The sequence below is a fragment of the Genypterus blacodes genome, unplaced genomic scaffold, assembly GCF_046128005.1.
Source record: "Genypterus blacodes isolate CSIRO-AG114 ecotype Tasmania unplaced genomic scaffold, CSIRO-AGI_Gbla_v1 ptg000156l_1, whole genome shotgun sequence".
Classification (NCBI taxonomy): Eukaryota; Metazoa; Chordata; class Actinopteri; order Ophidiiformes; family Ophidiidae; genus Genypterus; species Genypterus blacodes.
The window spans coordinates 9,086,272-9,111,246 of NW_027466957.1; the positions used below are offsets into that span (position 1 = coordinate 9,086,272).

Here is a 24,975-nt window from a genome sequence, read left to right on the forward strand (position 1 = left end):
GAAGTCCAAGAGCAAAGTAAAAAAAAAAAAAAAAAACTCAAAGCATCAGGGGACAATGTCAGTACATCTAAGTCAAACTGTGTGAATGTCCATGCGTGTGGGCATATCCGTGTGTGTGTTTGAATGTGTGTTATGGCCTATTTTCACGAACAAGCAAAACAGCGTAGAGCCGAACTACTGACTGAATATGAACATGAACTAGTAGATGGATGCTGAAGGCCAAAATGGTGCAAAAGGCATGTGGAGAGTGAAGACGAGATAAGCGTGGATGAAAGGAGTGTGGGACTGTGGCACAAACCGGTGCAGCATTTATCCCTACTCTCTTTTTATGGTATAGCAAACATACTGATGCACGTCTCCATTTTTGCATACCAAAAACAAAAACAAAGAAAGCGAGGAGGTTGATCAACTTAGACGTCCAAAGCAGTTCAGCAACTGGTGAGATATGGCTGATGTCCCGCAGGACTTTGGATTCCCCTGACGGCCTTTTGCGCTCCAGCAGCGCCTGCGTCAGTAGTCGCCGATGGGCGCCAGCTGTCTGCTCAGACTGACTGTGATGTTGGTGTACAGAGGCCTCCTGGACACTAGGGGGGAGTAGTTGAGGTTGTTGAGACCGTCCACTTTCTGCCTTTCCTTCGAGTGACGGAGCAGACTATACCTGCAGGGGGAGGGGAAAACAAGAATCAATCCATCATTTGGTCAAGTAGAAACATTAATGAAGTGAATCAAGCTTTAAAAATGTTATTTATTTTTTATACACATGGCAATATCGTCTGAAACTGAAATCTGTTAACACAAACCACATTTTGCTTCCTTTTCGAACATCTGTTTCATATCAACTGACCTCAGTCTTCTCATTTTCTGTTTCTAATCGCAGCCGGAGCGCACATTTATCGTGCAAGTTCTTTTTAGTTTAAGCGGAGAAGGAACGATTGGAATGTGGCCCTCGAGCGTACAAGCAAATCACATGCAACGTCTTTAAAAGAGAAGTAGAAAGTCACTGCGCTGACTTCTCATGTGACCGGCTTACATCACATGAGCCAAGGTCTCACTCCAATTATCGGCTTCCACCTTTAGCCAAGTGTGTGTGTGTGTGTGTGAGTGTGTTTATGAGAGAGAGAGAGAGAGAGAGAGACAGAGAGAGACCGACCTTCCCAGGAACTGGACTTCTCCGCGATGGTGATGTGGGATGGACATGTAGCGGCCCTGCTCTCTGGGTGGCCGACTCACTTCGTAATGAGCAAACTGCACCCTGCACAAACATCAGACACATAAAAGGATGTAAAGTAAATAGTGTGTGTGTGTGTATGTGTGTGTGTGTGTGTGTGTGTGTGTGTGTGTGTGTGTGTGTGTGTGTGTGTGTGTGTGTGTGTGTGTGTGTTAAAAGGCTAATGACTTGCTGCCAAATTATGATCCCAGGCAGATGATTGATCATGGACTGGGATCGGATGACTGGCATTACAATGCAACAGGGAAATGTTTTCTGTGTGATTTGTCTGTTTAGCTTTGGAGGGCTGAGTGTGTGTGAGTGTGTGCAGTCTGTGAGCTATGTAGTTTGGGGGAGGGACAACAATGCTGTGTGACAAAGACAAAAAAACAAACAAAAGGCCGCTATGTGCCAACTGCCCAAACTATTTACTTAGTATGTCATTGACACTGACAGCCTTTCCTCTGTCAGTGTGTGTGTGTGTGTGTGTGTGTGCTCTCACCTGTTCCAGAGGTCATCGTCCTCTCCACCCCAGCCCCAGAATGCATTGGGAAATCCGTTGATCTTTTTGAACTGCTTAACAGTCAGACCGCTGACACCACCGAAGAACTCGGCATATGGAAGCCTACAAGGGACAAATGACATCCGTTAAGACAAAGTAAGACGTTAAGAGGCCTCTTTGTCCCCCGCAGATGGCCGAGTCAGCACACTCACATGTACGAGTACTTGTCAAGCTTGACCGCAAAGTGCCGGGGCATGTCCGAGCAGCCGTAGTAGTTCCTGTCGTTCTCCATGAGGTGGTCGACGTCATGGAAGACCAGACAGTCCCAGTCCAGGTCCTTCATAGCCTCCTTGTAGCCCACGTTGAACAACATGGCGCGGTTGAACGGCTCTGTTCCCGCCTGGAGGGAGCGAGCGCAGGAAGGATTCAGTCCATAGGATCACTTTAAACCCTCTGACACAAAGGAATATGGCTTTGTGTGGGCGTGTGTGTGTTTACCTGCTCGATGACATAAAAGGCAAACTGGAGCCTTTGTTTCTGCAGCACTGGCACCAGGTGCCTCAGAAGGATGGGCAAGTGTTCATGACGGTTCCTGAATGGGACGAGGATCGCCACCTTAAGGAGCACAAAACACATGGAAGAAAACACGTGAGCCAAGTAAATGACGCATCTTACACCAAATGCACTTGTTTCTCCAAGTCTGACTCTCTCAGCAGTAGGTAATTGGAAAAGTGAGGGTAAGGAGCTCATCAAATAATTTCAATGAAGACGCGTGACAGAACAGCGGCAGCCGCACAATAAGGCCTGACGCCTGCTCTCAAATGCAGCCAAACGAGGTACAGAAATTTCTCGTTTTGATGGCGAGGTAGACTTCTATGAAGCTCAACCACAGGTGGAACTGTCACAGGGTGGATCCAAATAGTTAAGAGAGTGCACACACTCTTACACAGAGAGCGAGACAGAGAGACCGAGATGAAAAGAGAGAGAAAGCCACTCCTTTTCTCTCTGGCCATTATTCTTTGACACTTGGAGTGGGCGACTGCCAGAGGCCAGAATGGATTACTGATTGAATAAACATGGCGAGGAATTACAAATGTCGAGTTTCTGGGTTGGGGCGAGTTATGTAAGCTGCCTTATTGTATAGATTTGCACAGTGAATAATAGAATAAGCAGGTGAATACAGTGGTATGCTGTGTGTGTGTGTGTGTGTGTGTGTGTGTGTGTGTGTGTGTGTGTGTGTGTGTGTGTGTGTGTGTGTGTGTATATAGGACAAAGACATGGGACAAAAACCACATGGCAGCTGTGGAAAAGAGCTCGGCCCAACAAGCCTCAGATGCAGTCTTTGTCCTTTGCCTCGGTGTTACCATGGCAACATTAAAAAGCACCACTCCCCTTTAAGCAAACATATTCTCTATGTCAGCTAGATTTGATGTGGCATGGAGATGAGCTCATACCAACACGAGTAGAGCTTAAAGCACAAAGATTGTCCACTGAAGTGATCTGGGCGGTCAGGTGAAAGGTTGTTTTTTTTCTGACTGTCCCTTTAGCTGTGTCTCGCCCGCTCTTACCCTCCAGCGAGGTATGCAGTCCTGGGGTTTCCAGTAGCCCCCCGGCGCCAAGCTGGGCTGTCCCTCCAGCAATGAGCGCTCCACCTCCTCCAGGGATATCTCGCTCATGTTCACCTCCAAGCGGCCCTCTGTGTGTGTGAGAGAGAGAGCAGGAGAGAGAGAGAGAGTTACCAGAGAGTCAACTCGTGCATGTGATTGAAACAAAGTGATAACAAGCAAAAGAACGAGATGGAAAAAAAATGTTGTGAAATACATAACGATGCTTGCAGCAGCCGAGCATTCTGGGACGTAAACAACCGGGGTTATGTTTGCTATTATAACACATTTGCATACATCTGCAATTAAAGCTGAAAAGAAACATGCGCCCAGAACCGTAACGCGGCTAATTCTGACAAATACGCGCAGCGGAAAAGCACTTAACCAAAGACTTTAACAAGGTCCCTGCAGAAAACCCCTGCAAGTGCCACAAAATATATACAACTCAATCTCTTAACCGCATCGTATACTAAGATTGAGGTCATTAGAGAGCGCGCGCGCGTGCGCGTGCGCGTGCGTGTGTGTGTGTGTGTGTGTGCTTACTCATGGAGGGGAGTCTTTCAGGGCAAATCTGTGAGGGGAGGTAGGTGAAGCCCTCAGGGAGGTATGTAGTGCGAGGGGCATCACTCTCGCTCAAGTTGAAGTCATAGGAATAGTCTGGAGTAGCATGGACGACATCATCATCATCATCATCATCACTTCACACATATTCCTGCAGGTTATGGTGTTTGTTATTGTTTGGTTTTTCCTCACCTGTGCCGTTGACGCTGTAAGCCCCTCGCACCACCTGCTCAAGCACCTGAGCCCCGATGCTCCTCACGTTCTCCCTGATCTGGATCCCTCTGGCTTGGACCATGAAGACATACTCATTCACTGTGGACAGACGAGGAAGAAAGTTCAGTAAAGTGAATCACGTGATTAAACAGCGGAACCGTGAATCTAAAAGAATGAATCTAAAAACGACTGGCAGGGGAAGCGGCGGTAATGCATAGTTTCACAAAAAAGTTTCTTCCTTATCATCACAACAGCCCAAACTCATCGCCATCGCGCTCTTCCTCTTCCCCCCAGCTTCTTCCACAGTGGAAACAGTACAGAGCCCTCCACGTGTTACGCAGAGATAAGCGCCAGAATGTTCTCAGGCGCGTTAATGCCCCTGAGCGCTCCCATCGTGATCGCCACTCTTCCACCTGATGTGGCCCCAAACTGATTATCTGCCCCAGTGACTTAATGAGGAGAAACATACCTCACACGCACACACACACACACATACCAAGAGGCCTTCAGGCTAAAGAAGCCAAGTATGGGAATGTTAATCTATGGAGTGGAGGTGTGTGTGCGTGGGGTGTGTGTGTGTGTGTGTGTGGGAGGGAGGAAGTCTGCAAAGGAGGAAGAGAACTGCAGACGAGCCGATAGACAGAGATAATGACTTTGACGGGAACGATTGGTTCCTGGTTACGCAACAACAGTCTTTGGTTGTTATTATTTTCAACGCTTTTATTTTATCCTTATTTATTATTTGCTGATAAATCTGATAAATCCAATTCCTTTTATTATTATTAAAGACTCAACTGTCAGTGGAGAATTTAAAAAACAAAAGATGCAGATAAAATGGAGAAGAAATACAAAGTCAACCCTCAACCTCAATTTCAAAGCACATTAGCATGCAGACGCAGAGTGAGAGCACAGGATGGACACTCTCTGTGGTGTCCACCACACGTATCCTCACACGTCTCTGCATCAGAGTCCTGGGGCCCGGTGCGTTAGCGTGAGAAGCGGAAATCCCCCGCAGCAGCTTTGGCGCCCCCTCTGCCGTCCTGGTTTGACCTGAATGTCGATACCGCAACAGCAGGAGTTGGACCAGCAGCAATATAGTGGAGCAAACTGGGGCTGCGGGGATGTGGTATAACGATGAGTCAACCCCAATCTTCCCACTCACCACACACACACACACACACACACACACACACACACACACACACACACACGCTGTATTTATTCAGTACTTGGGGTATGTACGTTTTCCTGTTTCGAGTCAGAAAACTTTCCGACTGCGACGCACATTAGTGAGTCCTACAATCAGCAACCATAACTACACTTCCTTTACTCGGAGCAGCGAGCCAGCCAGCTCTGCCAAACTGATGGATCTCCGTCCCTGCGTATATCTGATCTACACAATCTCCGACCATTAATCCAGTCAGCTTTTATGTTAAAGCAATCCCACTGCAATTGTTCCCTTCCATAAAAGTGTACGTCTGTGTGTGTGTGTGTGTGTGTGTGTGTGCACAGAATCCTGCTGACCTAGAGGAAGCCAAAGGATGTGATTTGTCATTAGTAATTGTATTACAGTGCCCATCACATTTATCTTGTTTTATACAAACTGCCTGGCTTGCAGGACCGACGACTCGTAGCCACGCCGTGTCTGAAATCAATGTTCTCATCTCACCCGCAAACACACAAACATTACTGCAGCAGCTGAATGTAAGATATATTCTGGTCACTGTCAGTGTGGCAGGCGCAGAAGTGGATCAAAGGACACACACACTTACACACACACACACACACTCTCTCTCTCTCTCTCTCTCTAACACACTTCCTCACTGATGCCCATCTGAGGCGCCATATGATGGAAAAAGGCTAAGAGGCTTCTGGAAGTGAGATGGAGTCCTGCAGGCACTGTTATGCTCTGACACCATCGCTGGCTCCTGCCTGCCAAATATACAGACGAGCTAGATCATCTATGAAAAACCCCTCTAGGTCATCTGTAGAGGAGAGAGCGTGGTGTGTCTGTGTGTGTGTGTGTGTGTGTGTGTGTGTGTGTGGGGGGGGGGGGTTAAAGTCGCAACTAGGCTTGGATTGACTGGAAACGCAGGGAGAGGGAATGCAGAATCACAGTCAGTGAAGTCAGTTGAAGCCCCTCGTCACGCATAAAACAAGATACATGTAAAACAGAAGGCTTTACACCCCACCCCCCAGACACACAAACACACACTCCCCAACTGTAACCCTTCAAGCGTGATGGGAGACCTTGAGCGACCTTGTCCCCGTGCACAGCTCCCACACAAACACGCTGTCCTCGTGCCAAGTCCGGCCCCCACACCTCTCCGCTCTCTCTTTCTCTCTCTTCCCCTTTCTCTCCCCCTCCCTCTCCCTCTCCCTTGCCCTCCCCCTCTGTCTCCCTCTCTCTGTGCACTTCTCTGTGCCGCCCTCTATCTTCCCTCTTCATCTTTTCGATTGGGGGGGGGGGGGGGCACTGTACTGTAACTGTGGCTGATCAGGAGAGAAAAGGCAAACAAATAAGCAGAGAAAAGGTAAACACACACACACATAATTACACACATTACCCCCCCCCCCCCCCCCCCCCCACCTCTGCTTGCGAAAGGCAATTAACTTCACATTGATAACTCAGCAGAGGGAGGCGATCGTTCCTGTTCTGCTTTCGCCCTGATAAGAGCTGAAAGGCAGTTTCTGTCCTGCAGAAATGCACACGTACACACTCGCTCACACACACACACACACAACACAAACGCTCACAGCTCTCAGGCTTTAAAGCCGTCAGTCTCAGATAGGGTCAGTTTTGCCTCTTTCTTTACAGCCGCTGCGTATCAGTGACACCCACAAACCCACTCGTGAATAAAGACGCTGGCTTGGAAGTGGGCCCACTCTGAGCCTGAACGCATCACTCCTCGGCAGGCAGGCGAACACGGCTTATGTCAGTGTAAAAGCTGATTTAATGTGACTATCAGGAATGTAACGCAACTGACGCTCCACGCATGATTTAGCAGCCAGTTCAAACACTTAATCCGAATGAAAAACGACATGAGCACAAAGTTGCTTACAACCATCTGAAGGGAGCACTAAGATCTCAATGCATCGATCTAACTGGGACGTTTAGGGTCGGCGTGAGAAGAAGACTATAGATTTCTGCTCGGACGCAAGCAGATTGTCTCTGACCGCTTAAGTGTTTGTGTTGTTTTAAATCCACTATTGGATCTCACCTGAAGGGGGACAGGCATATCCTTTGACCTCCTGTAAGTGATGCCGAGAAGCCCTGAGGTTTGTGATAGGTCAACGCTCACACACACACACACACACACAGGCTGACACTCTATAAACATGTTGGGAAAGCTGTGTGCGACTATAAGAGGAAATGGTTTTGATCTCTCTGTTCTCTCGTATCTGCTGTAACAATAGCACGAGTAACGAACACCCCTGGTTCTCAAACTGTGCTGCCGGTACCAGCAGGTGCACTTGACAGCAAACTCCATTCTGTTCCACGTCATGTTGGTTTGCACCAAGGTGGCACTTGGTTCAAAAGATCACTAAGCCGCCGTACGGAGGTGAAGTTCTCTGCAGACACAAAGCAGTCATTAGTATGACTGCATCCGTTATAAATAACTAGCAAACATCCTGTTCCATCTGCAGCAGCTTCTGCTCAAAATGTCAAAGTTCACACTGCTCATGCAACCACATGCACACACAATAGTATTCACGTAGTCACACACAGATTCGCTTCTGCCTGATGACATCACATTCACTTTCATGTGCAGTTAGGGGGGAGGGTTGGATTTTGAGTTCTGCTTTGGCACGATAGCAAGAAAAGCAGTTCCACGCGTTGTGGGATGTTCCAGTGAAATACATTAGAGGCACAGAGTCGCCGTGCAGTCGCAGCACTTTTTACTTCCACATTTCTGTGGATGCCGCTGCCATTGTTGATAAATTACTCTGATGCTGTGCCAATGCTCAAAACCTAAACCAGTATGTTTCTACTATATAAGGTAGCCTCTACGGATCTAATCTATAAATATTTGAGTTACTGATAAGATGTCATTTACACAAAGTCTTGTTTTTTCCCCCCAACACATCCTCCTTGCATATTTATAGGCAGCAACAAAACAACAGGACCTCCATTTACCTTCACTTACACTGGCATGTGAAAAAAAAATTAATGCCTCGCCTCCTGCTCATTTATCTGCTCTTCCTCACTCACTCGCTTACATTCTGCTCCTTTATCTGTTCCTCTCCCTCATATCTTGTACCCCCACTCACCCTCCCCCTCCCCGCCTGTCACAAATGAAGGTTATGTAAGCAGCAGTGTGCGCTTGCTTTCCCCATGAGGCCGCTCTGCGTACGCCTCTACAGGATGCTGCAGCCTCTGCGCCTCACACTGATGCACTGCTGCATTATACAATTTCCAGGCTAAATGGTTCCTAGCGAAGACGATTTAAACGCTCAATCATAATGTATCCAGACTGAAAGTGTCAAGAGTTGATCGCCTTCAAACCTGTCAAAATCATTGCTGAGGGGTCCTGCATTTGCATAGGGTGCTTTTCATTTCATTTACATAAAATTTGTAGTTTGATTTGTTATTTGCATTACCAATTAAAGTAGTAGGAGACATGAATGGATCCCCCTTAGCAACCCTGCATAGCGACTTCATGGGTGATGCCACAGTTGACCCCTAGCAGCCCATATCATCTATTCCATGTGTCGTGTGGTTGAGTGAATGAGCGAGTTGGTATCTGCCTTCCTCAGCCTGTGTTTTCAGACGCTATTTTGTAGTAGTAGCCACTTCGAAAGAAGCCAAAGTACTAGATTTGAAAAGCAATGAATCACTTCAAACATGGACAACTCACAAAACGGGAGTGCTTGAGACATCGCCGAGAGGACTTTGGGGTGCGAAAACTCATCCAAGCAAATATATCGATCATCATTCCACGCTTCCCAGTTCCTCTGTGTTTAGTTTTTTAGCTTTTCAATTCACACCAACGCACACACACACCAACACACTCCTGCTGCAGCTGATGATGACAGCAATGACGGCGTGCTACATTTGGTCACGTGACGCTCTGTCGTAAGTGGATCATGGTCTTCTAATGAAAACCACGCCTGCACATGCGGTCATGTACAACCAGCGTCTGTCACACCACACCAAACTGCCTGAAAAAGACTGTGTGCGTGTGCGTGTGCGTGTGCCTGTGCCTGTGCCTGTGTGTGTGCGTTTTGAACTACAATGACAGGAAAAGCCATGGTAGACGCATTCCTGTGCTTAAAAGCCCTAAATCATCGCAGGACGGGGCGGGTAAACAGTGTGTATTGCAGACACGCTGGCCGCCAAAGAGTGGAAAGAGAGAGCGAAAGGGAAAACCAGAAATGTATCGGGGAGCAGATGTCTCTCCTTGATGGGCTGAGTGCTCCTCTCTTCCTCTATTTTTACGGCCTCCGACAAATGACGTAGTCGCGCTCATCAGATCCTGGCATCCTCCCCGCTTCCAGAGAAATGATTTGCCTTCCCTTTTCCGGCTTCCTCTTGGCCAGCCATTCATTCATTCATTCATCCAAATTGCCTCTCCATCTCTTCTCTCTGCAATCCAGCCCAGATGCCTCAAAGGCAAAAGGCTTTTTCACCTAAAAAAAAAAGGTTTCTAGGAGACCCCGGCCGCATTTCAGGACATAGCGCCCACGAAGCGATAAAAACAGCACAGACGGAGGATTCACAGAAGATTCCACACATTCTGTTCTCTGTGTTTTAATGTCGGAGAAACACCAGAGGCAGCACCTGACACAGCCCCGAGTGCCGGTAACCTAAGTACTTAATTAACTGTCATAAGACTCTCCAGTTGTTGCGTTGGAACAGTAACCATGGCATCAGGTCTGTACACAGACGTCTGGCATTTATGATGCAATGACACGGTTTCAGATGGAAGACATAAGTCACACCAAGTGACCTCACATCTAGCATGTGACCGTCTAAAAATGGCGAAATACTATAAGTGTCATTTGTGCAATAGAGGAATGACTACTTGAGAAATATTTAAACTGAATTGCATAAGTGGCTGCATGATTGTTAGTCAACGCCAAGATGGGTTTTGACGCCTTCCTTCACAAATTGGATAATTGCACCATGCAAATGGGTGTGTGTATGAGTGTGAGTGTTTCAAAAAAGGGCCTTAGCCAAGACTTTGGGTTAATGTTTCAATAATAATAATAAGCAGAGAAATTATTATAATAATAATAATATGTTGTAAACTATCTTAACATTTGCAGCCATTTCCCCCTTTACTTTTGAAGTATAGGGGTGTAAAGGTAGAAAGCTGCAGAAGTGCCAGTGCCTCAAAACTTTAGGTGCAAGCCTGGGTAAATAAAACATATTTCTAGACATTACTACATGAAACATTGTGAGTAAGTGACAGCATGCAGTACCGGTGTTACACTCAAACGGGTGACCTACTGTGACTCCGGTTATACCAGAAGTTGGTGTTTATCTAAGCACACTGTGTGTCTTCTGACTTATTTCATCACAAGAGGGTTCTACGTGAAATGTGCGATACCAGTTTTTTGTCTTCTTCCACTACACACTAAAACAGACCACAATGTGAGCATGCTGCAGGCTGAGCTAGTGTTGGAGGAGAAAGAAAAAGAGGGAAAAAAAGCACAACCACACACTGTGGTCAGACAGAGTCATTTAGGGGAAAAGGTGAAATGTCAATGTTGGTGAAATGTGTTACATGTTTTACACTGCAGGCAGAGGTGAGAAAACACCAAGTTCACTATGGGGATTTCAACTGCAACTATTTTCTGTTTTGTAGTTGGTCTATTAACAAATTATGTAATTCCCCTCAGAATTTCCTCAGTGGAGAAGCATTTCATTTTTGCATTTTTTAGGTCCATGTTCTTACTTCCATTTTTTCACAGGCCTCTAATATACAAAAAAAAGGTTTACGCAATTATACTGTTCCTTCCTTCAGCACCACTGGGCACACTGAGTGAAAATAGGACATTTTAGGGAACGTCTCCATTTAAGGTTACAGTAATAACAGTTGTCCCTTGGGGCCTTGTGAGGAAGTGGGTCAGTTCAAAATGCTGACATCGTACATGCTATAATTTACACATTTTTGACATTTATGCATACCGGACACACACATCTCCATACAGTATCTGCCATCTGCCACAGCTGAGAGAGAGAGAGCCGAGACAGACAAGAAAATAATCATAGTACAAAGTAATGTTGAGAGAAATCATACAGCGCAAATTTCTATAGGCCTCAATCTTAACTCAAACCAGGTTGAACACAGTGCTCAACAGCTATGACGCTTTGGTCCTTATTTATTCTATGGGCACAGCAGCTTTTGTATGTATAAACATATATAAATAGCGAGAGCCTGAATACACATGCTGCATGACAGTTTGATTAAATTGAGGGGAGGCACTCCCTAAATAAATATTTAATCTGATGTTGAATCTCAAATTTCACACGATCTCATGCCTCATATCCTAACACACGCATTAGCATTGGCAAAAGCGTGTGCATTAACCTTTAAAAGCTCGGGTTAATCAATGGCATTAGTCGATTGATTAACATCCCAGATAGTGAGGGAACAGCAGAGACACACAGCGGAGCATCTGACCCTCATCTGCCGCCCTATCTCCCCAACACTGATAACACACACACAACTCATTCTGATGTGCAACTGTGAACCGTGTAATAGGAAACAAGGTGTCATGGAAAATGTATCACAGGTACGTGTAATCAAGGTTAAATATTAAATGATAAGATTAAAGATGAACAAGGTGCCACTGCAAAAACACACACACACACCTTCTTCACACACATAATATACACACGGCAGCAGGGACAGCATTGGGTCTAGATTGAGTTCATTTTTTGGTCTTGCAATAATGACTCTACCTCTCCATCTGCTCCAAGTGTGCATGTATGTGTGTTTGTGTCTGCCCACGTCTGTGTGTGACCCTCCTCTGAGTCCCCTCCTGTCTGCCCAGCAGCTGCACGGCGGGGGAAACATGATGACCAGACACGGCAACGGGATTTACATAAACAACATGGCTGTGCCAGCACCCCTCGTCTTCAGGCTGGAGACACAATGAGTGTGAGTGTGAGTGTGAGTGTGTGAGTGTGTGTGTGTGTGTGTGTGTCTCTCTGTGTCTGACAGACAGACAGACAGACAGACAGACAGACAGACAGAGAAAGATTTCCTCAGCATCAACTCACTTTCCCTGGAAGTCTCTCTATCTCATTGCGTGTATCGGTGGTATTCTGGGCAATAATTGCCACCCTTAAAATGTTATTGGCGAGCATGTGTCACTATAGCGACACACGGTAATGGACTGGATGTTGGGGCTAATTAAAAAAAAAAAAACATCATTTCAAACAAACTCCATGAGTTCTACAGGTTTAATGGAGGAGCTGCTGTAGTGACCAGGTGGTGAAATCCATCCTTTCACCACCCGCCGCCTTGCCCTCCAACCAAGCACAGAGGGATGAAACCGTAGGTGTCATCACCTTTTAACTCGTAGCCAAATGCAACTTGACTGCAGGTCATTAAATCGAGCACAGCACTTGAGATTCATGTCCATCACCTCGTGCCCTCTCCTTTTCCCGTCTCTCTCTGTCTCATCCCTTCATCGGCCACACACGCACGCGCGCATGGTTCTGTCCCCCCCCATTCTCAGAACACTAAGTACCATCGCCGCGGCGTTGGACCGGGCCAGTGATTCATTCCTGCGGCACCCCCACCGCTCCTTCCTGCCAACCCATATCCGCCTGCTTTTACATTTGGCCGCGACCCAGAACATTCTTGCCTTATTGCAGTAGCTCAACCACTGGGAGAGTACAGAGGACACACACACACACACACACACACACACACACACACACACACACACACACACACACACACACACACACACACACACACACACACACACACACACACACACACACACACACACACACACACACACACACACACACACACACACACACACACACGACTACCTAATGACCCCCCACCTTCCCCCTTGCATGCAGCATACTCGCCCTGCCTCCTTCCACCCAGCAGAAGGGTGAGGTCTCCTCACAGCTGGAGGTCACTCCTGTTGACTGAATAAATGGGCCAGAGCAGGCGGCGAACGCACCACGATGATACAACGACACACACTTGAGTAATCAGGAAAAAATAGAACACAGAGATCCACTCCCATACACACACATACATACATACACACACACACTGCCTATGGATTTCTGTCTCATAGATGTTTAAGGAAATGTAACAGTACCTTGAGGAGCGAGCTGAGGACAGTAATGCCATCCGAGGTCACACCTTAATTTGACCCAGTACTAACTGGAAATGTCCCAAATTGAAAACTTGCTGCCTTTAAGTGAATTATACGCCATCGGCTGACATCTATTATGGGTGTATTTTGAACCACAGATGTAAATTGTGAGTTGTACTGTGGGCTGTGTGCCTCAGCACATTTGTGTATCGACTGTAAAACATGAAAAATACACACTCGCAATAGCACTTACACAAATGATCGTCCTGTAGCTGCAGCAAGCGTCGTTAATATTTCAAGAGACGAGAGTTGTTGCTACAGTGCACTAAGTGTGATGCAAAACGGCGTCAAAACGGTGCTGAACTGATTAAGACATATAACAAGAAAGCTAGAAACCAAGTGGATCCGGCTGGTGATCTGTCAGATAACAAACAAACGGAGGGGCTGGTTGTGATGACATTTAGTGAAGAGGTGGCACCCAAACCTTTGAACGCTAGGAGTTTGAACGCACGTCGAGCAGTTGGCGACGGCCAATGAAGCAAAATCCTTCACCGTATTTCCAGAGGATTTGTGCATTAGGTGTCGTGGGTGCTTGTAAGCTAAAACGTTTTTTGCTAAAAGCCGTTTACAACAAAATCTACCCAATGATTTACAATTGCCGGCTAATTAAATGACACCAGAACCCGGGCTTCTTATCTTGGCGGCCGCACCGAGGTGTATAACATAAAAGCGGCTGTAATTAGCACTTGGTGAACAGGGGCCATTACCATACAGTGCTGCACCACAGCAGCCGTGCTTTTGCTTATCAACTAAGCCCCCCCACCCCTCCTGAGGATTTATTAGAGGAGCCTGACAGGGATTTCATGGCTCTGTGCTGATTGTTTGTATTTGCTGCCATGGAGAAAACAAAAGTGCAGCTCCTGTAGAGCAGCTTCACTGTGCAGTCTGAAGCTAACGTCTTATTTAATTAAAATAATGAAAAGAACCTGCCACGCTTTTAGAATATAATCACGGTACAATTACACATTAAAAAGCATTTCTTCTTTTTCTTTTCTTCCTCGTCTGGCGGCCGGTTGTGTTTTGTGATTATTGTTTGTGACTGAATCACCTATGATACATTGCAGCGACAATGCACGGCATTGATGTCATCTGAAACTTATATTGTCATGTCATCATAACTGGCTGTACTTTGGCTCCTGTATCATGTTTCCATTTCCACCCAATTCACATGTATATCACATATCCGTGTTCGCAACATTGTTTTCTTTTCCTTGTTTTTGTTTTCATTTTAAAATCTTTCCCTCTTTGCATCAAAACTATCTACAAAATGTTCTATCACTGCATGCTCATTGTTATGTCAGATGCTTTCTTCAATATAAATATTCAGAAAATCATTTCATTACCTTCACCTTTGAGTATTTTCCTTATGTAGTGAATTAAAGTACCTCCAGCGGGATTATTAGCATCGATCGACATCAACAACATAATAATACAATATATATATCTTTCATTTACTGGGACGTTATAATCCAGAAGATACCAGGTTCAGCCTCTAAGGTGAAAGATTGCCACACTTTACCTGTATCAGCACTGTTCGTCATAATCTCTCTGCCCACGTCCAACCCACACCCACGGCAAATGTAAATCACGTCTACATTGATACAAATGGTATATTGTAAGCAGTGGCTTAAAGGTCAAGTTCAGATCGACGGCAAACATGAACCTTTAACTCATTAGGAAGATTACAGGTGTATTTGTCAGCGTGATGTTCCCTGCTATCAGGAGCGCCTCACTGTCATCAACCTCCTTATCAACATGTGTGTTTGGCTTCCGCCGTCCAGCCCGATTGTCCTCGAACACATGACAAATGTTACCCCGGTAACTGTTTCAACAACATAGAGCGGGACTCTCCTCAGGATGATTAGGTTACCAAAGTAATTAGCATCTCCAGACAAGGCCTTTGCTGCACCTATGACACGAAACGCAACTCACATCTCAACATTCAGACCCCTTAGACCCGTCTGTGGTTGCATGCTACAGACTACAGGGAACGCACATGGTTTATCTTGCAGACATCAGGCCATGGTTGCTGCGTGTCATTGTAAACAGATTTCAAAGGAGGAATTTGGTTATGAATACGATAAATCTATGCCATGGAAATGAGGAAACCGGTTTGAACCTGTGTGAAGTTTCAGCTACAGACAGACACACAGACACACATACACAGACACACACGTTGGATAAAACTGACATTTCATCACAATCCAGTCACGTTAATGTTGCAGCACATGTTGACTGTACTGCAATCAGTTTAATAGTAAAGTAGTGATCCTTATAATAACTTGATTCTTGTGATCCAATATAGAAAAAACATTCCGGCTACACCTTGTCTGCTACTGCTTATTTATCAACTCGAAAAAGGAAGTGGTTTAACTTCCTTTTTCACATTTGACTGCCATTGTTGAATTTTTTTATGGAACAAAGCATTTGACATGGCAATGAGCATATAGATATAGGACACTTTTGAGATTGATTTTTCTTTTTCATGCAGAGAGGGGAGGAGAAACGAGAAAGAGGAAAGAAATATTGATTGGAAACTAGGAAATGTGATACACATGTGGACAAAATGCATCAGGAGAAGAAGAACGGTGACTTGAGATAATGATTTATACAGTCAGGTTGTATAGGTGGTAGATAATAGTGTTGTTGGTGATAATGAATTGTGTTCTGTACAAGAGTGATATTAGTAAAGCCACATTGTCACATAACATATGCCATGTACAGAGAAGCAAAGACAGAGAAAGAAGAGAACTAAAACCATAAAGAGAACCAGGTTGTGTAATGTTCACGTCAAGATCAAGACAATGGGATGACACACAGCGACAGCCAGCAAGGGTTATGTTGAAATAATACAAACATTTAGTCAGCAGAGTTGAATGTTGAATGTGCAAAAATGAGAACACCCTCATCAAACACTATGACGTGAAGACCTCAGATGACCAGAAGCGCTTACACACTTACACACTCCGTACACAGTGACGCCAGTTTTCCGTATAGGAATCTTATTAAGGAGTGGAGGTGGAAAATCAATATCAATGAATGAAAGCATACAATGGGTTTGTCTTGCCCAGTTTGATAACTATATTAACATTTCAAGGATTGCTTAAGATGCGATTCCTTTAACTTTGAATGGGAATGAGACGGTCTTGTACACACACATTTCTTCATGCTTTAACCCTAAAGTGCCACAAAGCCGGAGGTCGTATTTATCGTATTTATCATAGTTCCAGAATGACGCCAAGGAATCACACTGAAAGTTAAGATTAGCAGTACTCCCACTACACTACAAGACTGGAATTATTTACGATGACGCCTCCCACATTCACTCCATGCAAGGGGGAGCAGGCGTCCATTCAGAGGGTGATTTGTGGACTGAGCCACACAAATGTACAAAGACATCAAATAGGAACTGCTGTGCTTTACGGTATGAAACTATGTTACTTCATGCATGACTTCTGGGAAACCCCAAAAAACCCAGACGTACACATGGGGTGAAAATCTCATTATATCTCAATCAAATGTATGTTGTATTGATACCAAAATTGGTTTCTCGCTTCTCTGCAACAGCCTGTATGTCATACTGGAAGTGTAGCTGGCAGATCAACATGAAATGTGATATATAACCATTTGGCTATGGCCTGACTACTCACAAACGTTCAGGCTTGTTACGCGTAAATGAAACAAATGGTGAAGATGCCAAACAGGAAGTGAGGCAGCGGGCGTAACATCTTGTGTGTTACTGTACTGGTGTGGTTAACTGCAGTTCACTGATGGAGCTGCATTTCCTTACATTTCATTAAACATGAATGACAAGAATTAATTTGATCTGGTTTGGTCACACTCGTGTTTGGACCGAATCACCGTCTTTGCCGAAAGGTTCCTACAACACATTCCACGCTATCAGCATGTGTGCACTCTTGCCATATCTTCCCCTACAGCTTAGAGATAGGACAGCTGTCTTGGGTGCAGGCTTTTAAACTGATGCCTCAACCTTGCTGTTAGACTTCCTACTGAATCATATATGTCAGAGTTTCTTATTGGATCTGGGCTGAACGACACGGCTGCTCAGTTTAGAATTGATTTCAGTGCAGCTCCCAGAGTTTCAAAACACCACCGATTTAACTGGAGGTGCCCGTCTTCACATAGTGTGGGTGTAATGGCAGCATTATGACTCCTGGCATCTCCTCTTGATGAAGCATGTGCGTCAGTAAGCAGCTCAGTTTCCAGTGTATTCAATCAAAGCATGTTGGTGGTATGCAGCAATGAGAAGACTGACTGACTCACCAAGTGCAATGAACTCCCACTCTATTGATGTTTAACCAAATTCTATTGTTGGATCAGCATTCAGAGTCACATGTCCTAGGAACACACACACACACACACACACACACACACACACACACACACACACACACACACACACACACACACACACACACACACACACACACACACACACACACACACACACACACACACACACACACACACACACACACACACACACACACACACACACACACACACACACACACGGCAAACAGCAACAATCTGACATTGTGTGGCATTATTTACATGTGAAAATCACTTTCTATCAGAGTCCTATTAGAGATGGCAACCATTTCTCTCTTACTCGACAGATCTACAGGCTATGCCAGACCAGTGACTGTTTAACAGAACACCAAACAGTTCCTTTTTATTTTTTTCATTTTATTTTACATCCCAGGCTGGCCAGGACTGGGTTGTATGGATGCGTGGTTGTCTGACTGCAGGGTTGGGATGGGTCATTGCAATGCACCTGTATTCCTCCTCAGGGTCTACGTATAATGTTTAACAACAACAATATTATTAATGGTACAACCTTTCTTCTTCCTCTGTCTTTCTCTCTTCTCTTCCCCCTCTTTCTGTATAAGAAATTATATCCTACAATTGTCATTTAAAATGTTTGCTTCAATAAAAACAAATAGCAAAAAAAAAGAAAATGACTTTCAGATTTACAATCCATCTCTTTTCCCCAAATAACTGTAAATTCTACACTCAGGAATTTATTATCAGCCAGGTCATCATGGGAACAAGGATGGCATGTTTCCTCGGTTGCCATGCCGATTAAAAGGAATCAGTGCTGGATGGGAACAAGCCCTCAAAGAACCATGGCAACAGCAGTGAAAAAGTCACATGCCGAACCTATACAGGGCTCCAGAGAGAAGGGATTCAAATGATTGAACAGCTATCCAGCTCAATGTTTAATTTGTTTATATCATTTTATAATCGTTTACAATCCACATCGCTGAAGAGAGACTGCGTAACGTACTGAATTACTGTGGTGTGTGCTTGTTTATTGACACTGGAATGTACCTGAAGAAGCTGGTGTAAAGTTAATATTTTACCGTGCCTCGAGAAATTAGCCTTCGGAGGCCGACTGCATTGATCTAAACGGATGGATCAATTAAACAGCAGAGGGAGGGGGGCGAAACCTAGTGCTCCACTGGGCCTTGAGGAAGAGTGATGAATGGCTTGAAGAGTGCCAGAGAGGCTCGACTGTATAAAATAAAACAAGCAAGGCATCAGCACACAATCTGCACACTCAACCAAGGACACATGGGCATATGTAAAGCTGCATACACACACCAGCCTACATACAAGGATACACCGACACCGAAAGCTCTAAGACAGCCCCTTTACAAGACTATACAGGGGCTATAAAGTTTAACTAGTAAAGGTTCAATGTTCATGTTTAACCAAAGCTGTGAAAAGAAGAGTCAAAACATCGTCAGACACCATAAAGTGTCCCTTTCATGACAAAACAACAATGTTTAGCGGGTAAAACCCTGTGTGTTGCTCCTCAATAAGGTAAATGATTCACCTGCTATTAGTCACACTGGCTGATCTGATTAGCATTTAAACTATGCTGCCAAAACTTGGACATCCAGGCAAAGGCGAGGGACACGCCGACTTCATCCTTTTCTTGCTGTAAATGCTCATTAGCAAATATAATCTAGTCCGATCCTCACAAAGTCTTCTCTTTTTGAAGACCTCGGCACTTCCAAGTGTCGGTTTGTACCCAAATCAGAATTCAAATGGTCCTAGGGTAAGGCACTCACTCAGTGTTATGTTGGAAAGGCTGCTTTGCTGGCTGGGGCTGGACTGCAAAAGCAAATGACCATGCGCACGGATAAACAATCTGTCGGCCTGCATTCACATACTCGAATAATTTGACAGAGAAATCAACATAAAGAAATATCTGGTCAGGCCTCATCTCACCAGACGGCACTGTTTCACCCTCAGCACGCGGTGCCATCGGTTACGCTTGAGTCAAACAAGGAAGGTTTCCACAGTGAGCTTGCGCAAAATAATATTGTAAACCATCTTGTACATGATTTACACAAACGCTCCATCCTTATCTAACATTATCAATATTTGACATTTTTATCCTTTTCTTGCACCAATGTTATGAGCTTTTTCTATTGGCTTTAGTCACCATTTCTTTCTTTATATATCATAAGCTAATATGATGATAATGTATCTTATCCATATTCGTGATCTCCCAGAAAGAAAATACACAGCGGGGGTTGCATTCCATATTTACATGACACAGGCCACAGGAGTATTTTAGTTTTTTTACTTTTCCAACTCTAGCCGACTGTGCATCTACAAAAAGACAATTACCTGCTGGCAGTTAAAGTATAAGGTGTTCACATGCAAAGGTACTGACTATAGTCTGAATCAGAGACATTTATTTATTAGCAGGTTCCACCCTTCACGTTGTGCAATGCTACTTCATTGTGACACGGTTAAGATACTTCACAGATAATACATGGATTTCACAATAAACATGAAACCACATTGGCGTGTGTGTCAACAGACTCCATACAGGCACATGCACAATGTATCTACAATATATTCAGCATGATAGGCAGGCACACACACACACACACACACACACACACACACACACACACACACACACACACACACACACACACACACACACACACACACACACACACACACACACACACACACACACACACACACACACACACACACACACACACACACACACACACACACACACACACACACACACACACACACACACGGAGAGAGAGAGCAAGAGGTACTCAGATGGGAGGATGAGCCTGGTCTCTAGAGACAAAGGGAAGCACCTGGCCTCTTGTCTTACTTGCAGCACTGGAAGGAGGTCTGTGTCTGTCTGTGTGTGTGTGTGTGTGTGTGTGTGTGTGTGTGTGTGTGTGTGTGTGTGTGTGTGTGTGTGTGTGTGTGTGTGTGTGTGTGTGTGTGTGTGTGTGTGTGTGTGTGTGTGTGTGTGTGTGTGTGTGTGTGTGTGTGTGTGTGTGTGTGTGCGCACGCAGGTCTGTGTTTCTTCATTCCTATTAATAGCATGTGTATTCCCTAGCTTTCACTCCAATAGGATACTCTCATGTTTTAATTAAATAAACTGCTGCAACCCGGCCCAGCTGTGGCCTGCATCCCAGCCCGCATCAGTCAGCATCCACGCTCAGGGGCGACGCGGGGGCCGAGTCGTGTCGGTGCGTATACATATGTGCACGGAGAATCAGAGAGGAAAAATAGAAATGGACTGCAGCGTGAAATTGGGGCATTCTACATTGAAACATGTCATGGGAAGTCCTGCTCAGGTGCTGTGGATGGGTTCCACCAATGTGCAAACCAGCTAGAAGGAACTCATCTGTTTCATCCATCCCCTTCCCCCCTTAGCCCTCAACATTTTTGTATTTTTTCTCTGCGTCTTCATGTGTCACCTTTATTCTGAATTATTCTGCTACATCTTTCCTGTATTATTAGTAAAACACAAAATGTTGCTCTTCAATGAGGCGCATGATTTTCTCATATTTATCGCACTGCCTGAACTGATTAGCATTTAAACTATGCTGTCCAAACATTGATATCTAGACTAAATTTAGACATTTGATGGTAAAACATTGAATAATTATTCGTATTACTTCTTCTACATTCCTTATCTTGTTGAGAAACCCCGCAAAGACCTCAGTTGGCCTTGACCCCCCCCCCCCTTCGTTACCTGCATTTAAATGGATAGTTTGGTGCTTGTGTGGTATGCGCAGAGCTACACACCTGTAGAGATACTGATGTCAGACAATCGGTGGTTACAGACGTTAAAGTGATCTGGCAGCCAGTCAGAGAATTAAAAAAGCAAATGGGGCCATTAACTGTGACATTTTAAACCACACCACCAAAATTATAAAAAAGATTTACCCACCCACAAACAGACGGATAAACATTTTACCGCATTTTAAGAAGGCTGTGGGATCGTTCATCATCATCATCATGCCATCCTGTACTCTGCGCCCACACTACTGTGCCATGTTCTCACAACCTCCAGCGGCAGTGGCCTCCGGCTGTTTCAATCTCAATCTACTTGTACCTCACATTGCCTTCTCTACCTCAGGGTCTACATATCAAGTTTAACAACAACAATAGTTATAATAATACAACCTTCCTTCTTTCTCTCGATCTCTCGCTCTCCTTTTCTCCATCTTTCTGTATAAAAATTATCTCCAAAATATCCTATAATTGTATGCGCAATGTCATGTAAAATGTTTGCTTCAATAAAAAATAAATGTCAAAAAAAAAAAAAGATGCTACACTCTGTTGGGGATCGATACATTTTCTTATGCAGTTATGGTAGAAATGGGTTTGTTAACAGGCCCCATTAGCCCACGTTCATTCCTGTCTGGCAAGCTGCCAGCACAGTCTGTTATATCTCTGTTCAATCGATCGGTGGTCCGAGCTAATGTCCATTCGTCAATATCACTACCAGTGAGTAACTAAAAAAAATAAAACCCCAGCAACTGCAGTATCCCTTTAAGCGCCACGCCCTCCCCCACCTGATGTCCCCGATTGAGCCTTTCCAGGATCTGGCCCCGCCCCCCCATGTGTGCTACGCTAAACTGTAGCTTTTATGAACAGCAGCAGAAACAGCCTCGCTCCTGGTTACCATCTATAATTAATGGACTGGTGCTGCCGGTCCTTGTTCCTTGTTCGAACGAACCCCCAGTAAGCCACGTGGCCATTACAGCCCCGACGCTCAACACCCAGGAGGATGGACACAGTCGAGCGGCTCCCCGAGCAGATACCTGAGCTGGAAAACTAGTCAGCCTGTGAATGAAGGCTTATTTTTAACCCGGTTGCTTAAAGATTTACTTGTTTATTTGTTTCACATTTGCAGGAATCATTGCTCAGTTATTGGTGCCTACGCCGGCTATTCCCGTCAGTTTATGTGTCCTCTATATGAGAATTGATTCCATTATTGATCCAGTTGTACACAGCAGGTAAAAAGCGTGAATGGATCAATACCTATTTTGAAGAGTAAGAGGGACAGTATTTCACTCTTTTGGTCACCTCCAGCAATGACATGCTCTCACCTTTCTGTAAAAATATATTCAATGAGATGCCTAAAATTCTGACTTTAAAATGCTCCAATAATGTTAGGCTCGATTGTGATAAATACAACATACAGCAGGTCTATAATTATCATATTTGGGCATGGATGATTCATGTCCTCATCAGAGTAGGCCGTTTGAAAATTATGCGAGGGAAGCCCAACCTCTCTAAGGCATGGCTGCTCAGCAAACACAACAGGATATCCAACCAAGTAGCTTAAGAGGTAAATAGGAAAAATGTGCCAGTGGCCAAAATCCCAGGAAGGCTTAACTGCACCTTATGTTTCCTCAAAATTACCTCATCCGGTACTGAAATGAGAAGAATAGGGCAATCGATTAACTCCCCCATGGAAAATGACCACTCTGGTTGTCATGGGAGACAAGGACAGAGTCTGGTGAAAGATCAGACTTTACAATAATTCCTGGACCACAAGATAAGCACTGCAGATACACCAGTAATAAAATGAGTGATGTTTGGCGTCACGTGGGTAATAATAACAACAAAGCTAATAATGGCAATAATCCCTATAGTGACACAGTGATCTTGGTGATAGGAAGATTGGACCATGGCCTCAGACATTCAAGTAAACCGAGGTGACACATGAGTACACACACATTCAAGGAGAGATGAATAGTGAGGGAAAGAAGTGGGAGGAGATGATGAGGCACATTAATGAATTAATGATAGGTGTGATTCAGGACATGAAATATTACATGACATGACAATTACGGCTAAGATGACCAAAAATGTGCATATTTTTTGGCCATCCGTGCTCAGGTTGGCACCAGAACAGGTAATGTTGCTTTCAACAAGATATTATTTAGGCCTGAATGTGTATGACTCGTTGACCTATAGCCTGCCAATACATCAATGAACCAGAAGGAGCTGTGTTTTCATGTGTGAAATATACATTGCTGAGCTATGGCTATTCACTGGTCAACGGCAGTGGCCCCATAGAATCAAACAAACACCCTATTTTGATGGTTACCCCTGTCATCAGCATTATAATCACAGCTCTTGGGCCTGCTAACATCGGCATGATTACAGTCACAGTGGTTCTCTTCGGTAGTACTGTAATTTTCACGACCAGGTATAAGACATGTACATTATCGGATTGACTCAAAGCATCAACTGACTCCACCCGTCAGAAGGGAGCGATGGGGCTCCAGCAGCAAAGGCGCATGGCCCCCTCTCTGCACACTCACACTCCCAAAGGCAAACCGAGCTGTCACACATGACCTAACAGCCCATACACACACACCATCCCCGCATTCGAACATCTCAATTTAAAACGTTAAAATAAAAGATCTGACTTACCGATGCCGGGTGCGGAGTAGATGAAATACAATACAGACGTGGACAATGAAAAAAGGAATAAAAGCCCAAGGAATGACCTTCTCCGGAATCGCAAATGTGTCGACATGATACAGGCGGCGAAAGCGCACACGGGCACGTTAGCGTATTTACAAAGACGACCAGGTCCACAATGTGCCCAGATGCCGGGATCAAGCAGTGCGCGGACAAGCCTGGGTTTAATAAGCCGAGTTGAGCGGTCAGGCTGCGGCAGCGGTGAGGAACCAGGCGCCTCGGATGTCCGTGTTTCCTCGGCAGGTCGATCACGGGGAGAAGACCTCCGGTATTCAATCAAAACATCCAAAAATCCATTCCCGAAACGCTAATTTTTTGGGCCTCTTTCTTTCTTTGAGGAGGACGCGAAGGCGTGACAGCGATAGCGCAGTTCGCAGTGGCCTGGTGCGTTCAGGGGAAGCTCATCGTCAGGCTCGCCGCCACACTGCGTCGCTGATGGCTCAGAGCCGCTCCTGCCTAAGCAGCCTGCCTTTCAATGGAGCTTCCCGTCCGCAAAATGAGCAACACCTCAAGTGGGCGTAGACAGCGAAGTCGCTAGGATCCCAGCCTAACAGCCCCCTCTTTCATGTATTTCAGTCTAATACTGGGGTTAAAACTGAAATGGATGTACTGGCAAAGGCGGTAAATGTGGCGATTAAACCATTGCCGTCATATGTCTATATTTCTTTATTTCTGGTGAGTCAGAATTTCAATTTCAAGTTAGGCAATTAATTCCGGTT

General features: G+C 45.1%; 1 protein-coding gene across 2 annotated transcripts; it reads right to left on the reverse strand.

Annotated features, from left to right (window-relative positions):
• Nucleotides 1-155: 155 nt before the first annotated feature.
• b4galt5 (UDP-Gal:betaGlcNAc beta 1,4- galactosyltransferase, polypeptide 5) lies at nucleotides 156-24,742 on the reverse strand. Of its 2 annotated transcripts, none has more exons than XM_076166641.1 (9): nucleotides 24,206-24,742; nucleotides 4,067-4,186; nucleotides 3,857-3,970; nucleotides 3,278-3,405; nucleotides 2,208-2,324; nucleotides 1,922-2,109; nucleotides 1,710-1,832; nucleotides 1,151-1,252; nucleotides 156-658 (listed from the first exon to the last, which is right to left on the reverse strand). In XM_076166641.1, exons 1-9 carry the CDS (start codon nucleotides 24,309-24,311, stop codon nucleotides 511-513), a joined length of 1,146 nt encoding a protein of 381 aa, XP_076022756.1. In that variant the 5' UTR covers nucleotides 24,312-24,742; the 3' UTR covers nucleotides 156-510. The 2 variants fall into 2 exon arrangements, with proteins under 2 accessions (XP_076022756.1, XP_076022757.1); XM_076166642.1 differs by lacking the exon at nucleotides 24,206-24,742 and adding an exon at nucleotides 8,947-9,107.
• Nucleotides 24,743-24,975: the final 233 nt, after the last annotated feature.

Coding starts and splice junctions, on each gene's coding strand:
- b4galt5 (XM_076166641.1), bottom strand. CDS start 24,311: ATGTCGACACATTTGCGATTCCGGAGAAGGTCATTCCTTGGGCTTTTA. Junction 1,833..1,921: donor CTTGACAAGTACTCGTACAT/GTGAGTGTGCTG, acceptor TGTCCCTTGTAG/GCTTCCATATGCCGAGTTCT. Junction 1,253..1,709: donor GACGATGACCTCTGGAACAG/GTGAGAGCACAC, acceptor ATGTTTGTGCAG/GGTGCAGTTTGCTCATTACG.